This window comes from Malania oleifera, chromosome 12 (genome assembly GCF_029873635.1).
Source record: "Malania oleifera isolate guangnan ecotype guangnan chromosome 12, ASM2987363v1, whole genome shotgun sequence".
Classification (NCBI taxonomy): Eukaryota; Viridiplantae; Streptophyta; class Magnoliopsida; order Santalales; family Ximeniaceae; genus Malania; species Malania oleifera.
Window position 1 is genome coordinate 67487220 of NC_080428.1, and position 4691 is coordinate 67491910.

General features: G+C 37.2%; 1 protein-coding gene across 1 annotated transcript; it reads right to left on the reverse strand.

The window, feature by feature from the left end:
• Positions 1–418: 418 nt before the first annotated feature.
• On the reverse strand, positions 419–1394 carry LOC131144210 (E3 ubiquitin-protein ligase MPSR1-like). The gene has a single exon (XM_058092686.1). It carries the CDS (start codon positions 1216–1218, stop codon positions 553–555), a length of 666 nt encoding a protein of 221 aa, XP_057948669.1. The 5' UTR covers positions 1219–1394; the 3' UTR covers positions 419–552.
• Between the last annotated feature and the right edge of the window lie 3297 nt (positions 1395–4691).

Consider the following 4691-nt stretch of genomic DNA (forward strand, 5'->3'; position numbering starts at 1 on the left):
GTCTCCCCAACTGAGGCCCAAGTTCTACCTTCTGATGGTTGAAGTGAAAATGGCGATGGAACAAATTTGGGTGGCTGTCCAAAGGGTCTGTAAGAGCTAATTGAATTCTTCCAGAGGCTGAAAACACAGATCATCATCTTCCATGACATCATAAGCAATAAAACAAGATGGTGGCTCCTCAGCTGAATCTGATTTGAGCCCACAAATTTCGTTCGAAATGAACGCAGGGCTGTTGCAATTCCCAATCATTAGATTCCCATAAAATCTAAGCAATGAGAGTGAAGTTAGCTGAGAATTTCAGCAATTTCTATCGAAGAATGCATAAATTGCAACAACAAATTTAAACCCAATTACACAAAGAAAGCCCTGCTGTATCATATCTCAATTCTTCTGTTAGGTGACAATTGCGAATCATCCATTACTGGGAGAAGAAACAGCTTTCTTATTTGACACAATAGCAAAAAAAATTACAATACTTCGCTGTACAGATTATTCAAGAAAGGGGAAAATTTTCTTACAAATCCCTCTAAACCCTCAGCTAATCGTAAGAAATTATGGACTTGAATCATTGGAATCATCGGAAGAACCATGATTTGAGTCCCCTCTTCTGCTACTGCCATTGAAGGAAAAACTCACCCAAATTTCCCTCTGAACCCCCCTCCTCCCTCTGCCTTCATCGTCACCGCCATCACTGACATCCCCGTCTCCCTTCTTGCCCGCGTCTTCTTCGTCGACAGGCATCTTGTATCTGCAAACAGGGCAAGACCCATGGATCTGCAACCACTTCCCTATGCAATTCGCGTGAAACCTGTGCTTGCAAGGCATCTCCTTGGCCTTTCCCCCAATCTCCCACTCCTCCAAACATATCACGCACTCCGCGTCCGCCTCCGCGACCTCCACCTCCGGCAAGGACTCGATGGAGGATTTGGATGCAGGCGGCTGCCCCTCCTTGCCCTGCAGCTCGCGAAGCAGAGCATCCATGGTGGAAGAACCTTCGATCACGATCATACCTTGGGTGAAAGGGTTGATGAGGATGATCCGTTCAACTGGGCTAGCTCTATCATCTGTTTCTTCATCTGGGTCGTTCTCGCTTTGTCTTGGGGCGGATGGGTTCGCGAGGCCCAAGATGAAGGGGATAAACAGAGAGAGGTCTCTGTTTCGCGAGCTTATAAGACGCTCTAGAAAGGATGTTTCAAGTGCCTCTGTTTCAGACGCCATTAACAGAAATTGCAGAAAATTCAGAAAGAGAGAGAGAGAGAGAGAGAGAGAGAGATAATGGAGCTGGAGATGGAGTTGGGAAGGTGGATTTAAGGGAAGAAGACGCGCCCACGGGAAGGTTCTGGAATAATGTGCAGTAGAATGAATTGGATTGATGAGGACTTGTCTTCCCTTCTCGCCAGGCAAGGGTCATCATGTGAGGGTTTTATTCTCTACTGCCGATGGGCTCACGGTATTGTACGCGCCTCGAATCTCGATTTGACAGTTGCCCGTTATTTTCTACTAGGGATGAATTTTTCTAGGCTTCACACAATGAGGCTTTTTAAAATTATATATATATTATTATTTTATTAAAAAATTATTCAAATCGAACACTGCTCGGAATCATTTTTTTCAAAAATTGTATTTTAAAATCTCATGATTTTAAATAAAATTTTGAGGAGTTACCCAATAATCAATTCAATTAGTAGGTCAAACTCGAATTGGCTGTCAAAATTTATTTATTTAGCTTAATACTCTAAATTCATCTTGGACATTATTTATATTCCATTTTTAACTATCTTATTAAAATATTCATGTATCCTTGAGTATCTAAATTTGTTTGGATAACTATAAAAATAACAAACAAAATTAAACCACTTCTAAAAATATATATTTGGTAGTACTTCATGTAACAAAAATTAAAATATCAATTTTATCTTTTATATTTTAAATAAATTAAAAAATAATTCCCTCCATATCCTAGAACGCAAAAGTCATTCTTCTATTATTCTATTCTTGTGTTTGAAAATATAAATGCTCACATGGCCTTCCATCTCCCTTCGGCCGTTAAGCTCTAACTTCGTCTTCCTCTACTAGCTATGCTTTTGATCTACCATCATGCCCTTCCAGCACATGTAACTGCTCACAGGACCTACTGTCTTCCTCCGAATGTCATATTCTCGTAAATTTCCTTCTTCCAATTGAGTATTTCGGTCAAATATGAAGGAAGTTTCATCTACATCAATTAGTTTCCACGAACAAAGAGTGTCAAAGGTTTTTATAGACGATAAAATATATACAAGGTTAGCCCAACTGCTAAGTTTCAAGTTTATAATTCCCTATAATCTCCTGTATGGATTTGTGCAAGAAATAATTTTGGTAGCAACCATACATAAATGCTGAACATATTAATATATATATATATATATTATTATTTTTGTAAAATATAATTTCCAAAATATGAATATTAGTTTTGTATTAGAGCATATTATATTTTCACTGTAAAATCCATGATTATATATCTACAATATTTATATTTGGGAATGAAGAAATGTGTGTATGGTGTTTAATAAAATGTTTGTGAGAGCTGACATGAATGACTATATGTTTGAAATGCAGTCATAAATGTTTGAATTTAAAACACACCAAAGCCAAAAACCTTAGGAATTGGTACTCGGTTATGTCTATCAAAGTATAATGGTTGCTTGTCTCTTTTTCTGTTTGGATTACCTATGATTTTCTCTGGAGTTTATAAAGAAATTATGGTATTTCATTATTCTTAGGAATACATGGTGAAAACTTTTCTAATCTTGTCATTATGCAAAAAAAAAAAAAGTTGTCTTGCAAATTTTGGGAAATTCGATGTCAGTTCAATTTATATAAGTTTAAATAATTTGTAATTTCTTCATAGTTGTGTGTGTGTGTGTTTGTAGAGACTCAAACCTATGAATAAGGAAATTAAATAAGAAATGGGTAAAAAGGGAATAATGGCAGGGTTCGTTGACGAGGGCAGTATGATCGTCGACGAAGTCCCTTCAGTTCTTCATCGCCGAAATTCAAAGCGTCGTCAACGAAGAGATACCGAGCTAACCAAAGAAAATATTAGGATGGGGTTTGTCGACAAAGGTATAGCTTCTTCTACGAACTGAGTAGCTGGCTCGTCGACGAAGGTGCCGCCTCGTCAACGAATTTGACTCAGTCAAAGGCCCTATAAATATCTTTTTCGGTTGCTTAAGGGTTAAGAAAACCCAAAAACCCTCTCTCTCTCTCTCTCTATGATTCTTCATCTTTCGTCGTCCATTTCGACGATCGGAAGTTCTTGCGTGGATCAAAAAGAGAAACTCTACAGTTATAGCGGATCAAATCGTCGTTTTGAAGATTTTTGGGATTTTTCCTAAAATCGAGGTAAGGATCTGAATTCATTTTCGATTCGGTAGATCTGTAGTAAATAAGATTATATTGAAGTATTGTTCTTCGATTTTAAGGTTTTGAGGTATTTGTGTCATAGTTTTGGATCGATTCGTTCGTACTTCAGTTTTTACGTTAAAAGGTAAGGGGATTTGTTTACATCAGTATTTTTAGAAAAAGAAACCACGAAATATGTAGCTTATGTTTATATGTATGTATTGAATGCTTATTTGCAAAGTTTTACCGAGTATAAATGTCGATTTCTTACGATTTTTACGATTTTACGATTTTGGCAACAAAATGGGGGTTTTGGCATATGATCTCCAAATTTCTTAAAACTACTTTATTTGCATTAAAACTAAAGAAGGAAATGCTTGAAACTCTTAATAGCAGCAGAAATGATATTTTACGAACCAGTTATATGAAATGTATATATGTGATCAAATAAGTGTGACGTATGATATGAATTGAATCTATACCGATTTGAGATGCATGTATATAAACTATAGGGACTACAGTTCCAAGTGATTATCAAGAAATGCATAAAACAAGTTCCGGTTAGATACCGTACCAAGTATGAGAAAAGGGTAAAAGAGGTTACGAGCCGATTTTTACCACAGTATGAATGAAAGTATGCATATATGAGATTTTGAAAATACTGGAATTGCACAAGTTATTATGTTTTAATGTAAATTCTATATATGATATTGGGACCACAACTTGTCTCAAAAGTATATAAAGCCTTAAAAATCTTATATTATGTAGGCTCGGTACTATTCCCAAAACAGAGGTACAGTGCAACCCCATATGGTTATTGTTCAGTGTGGGTACCTAGTAGTAGGCTTGGTAAGAAAGGCCACTGGTCAAAAGGGATCGGGGTGGTGATGGCCAAGTTGGACTGCAGAATGATAGGATACCTGACGATGCCTGTACGTACAGGGCTCGATTAGTGTTTTCTTGGCACATAACAATTGCCACGGGGAGTTACTAGCATAGTTACGATAGTTTCTAGCTGGACGGTGTTCTAAATATGCATATACATGATTTAAAGGCTTTAATAGGCAAAGTCACAGGTCTAAGTACCGGGCGAAGGGATTGTACAATGTATGGGCTTGTACCCTACCCTAACCTCAGGAACTCTCACTTGTAACGATGCTGGGTTTTATATTATCAGGGAATTATATATGTACTATATATATACATTACAGTATTGAGAACGTGCAATCTAGGTAACTGTTTTCAAACTATATAGTCACACAATGATGTAATATCTTACTCCGTACTGAGAAGTGTCTCACCCCAAT

Coding starts and splice junctions, on each gene's coding strand:
- LOC131144210 (XM_058092686.1), bottom strand. CDS start 1,218: ATGGCGTCTGAAACAGAGGCACTTGAAACATCCTTTCTAGAGCGTCTT.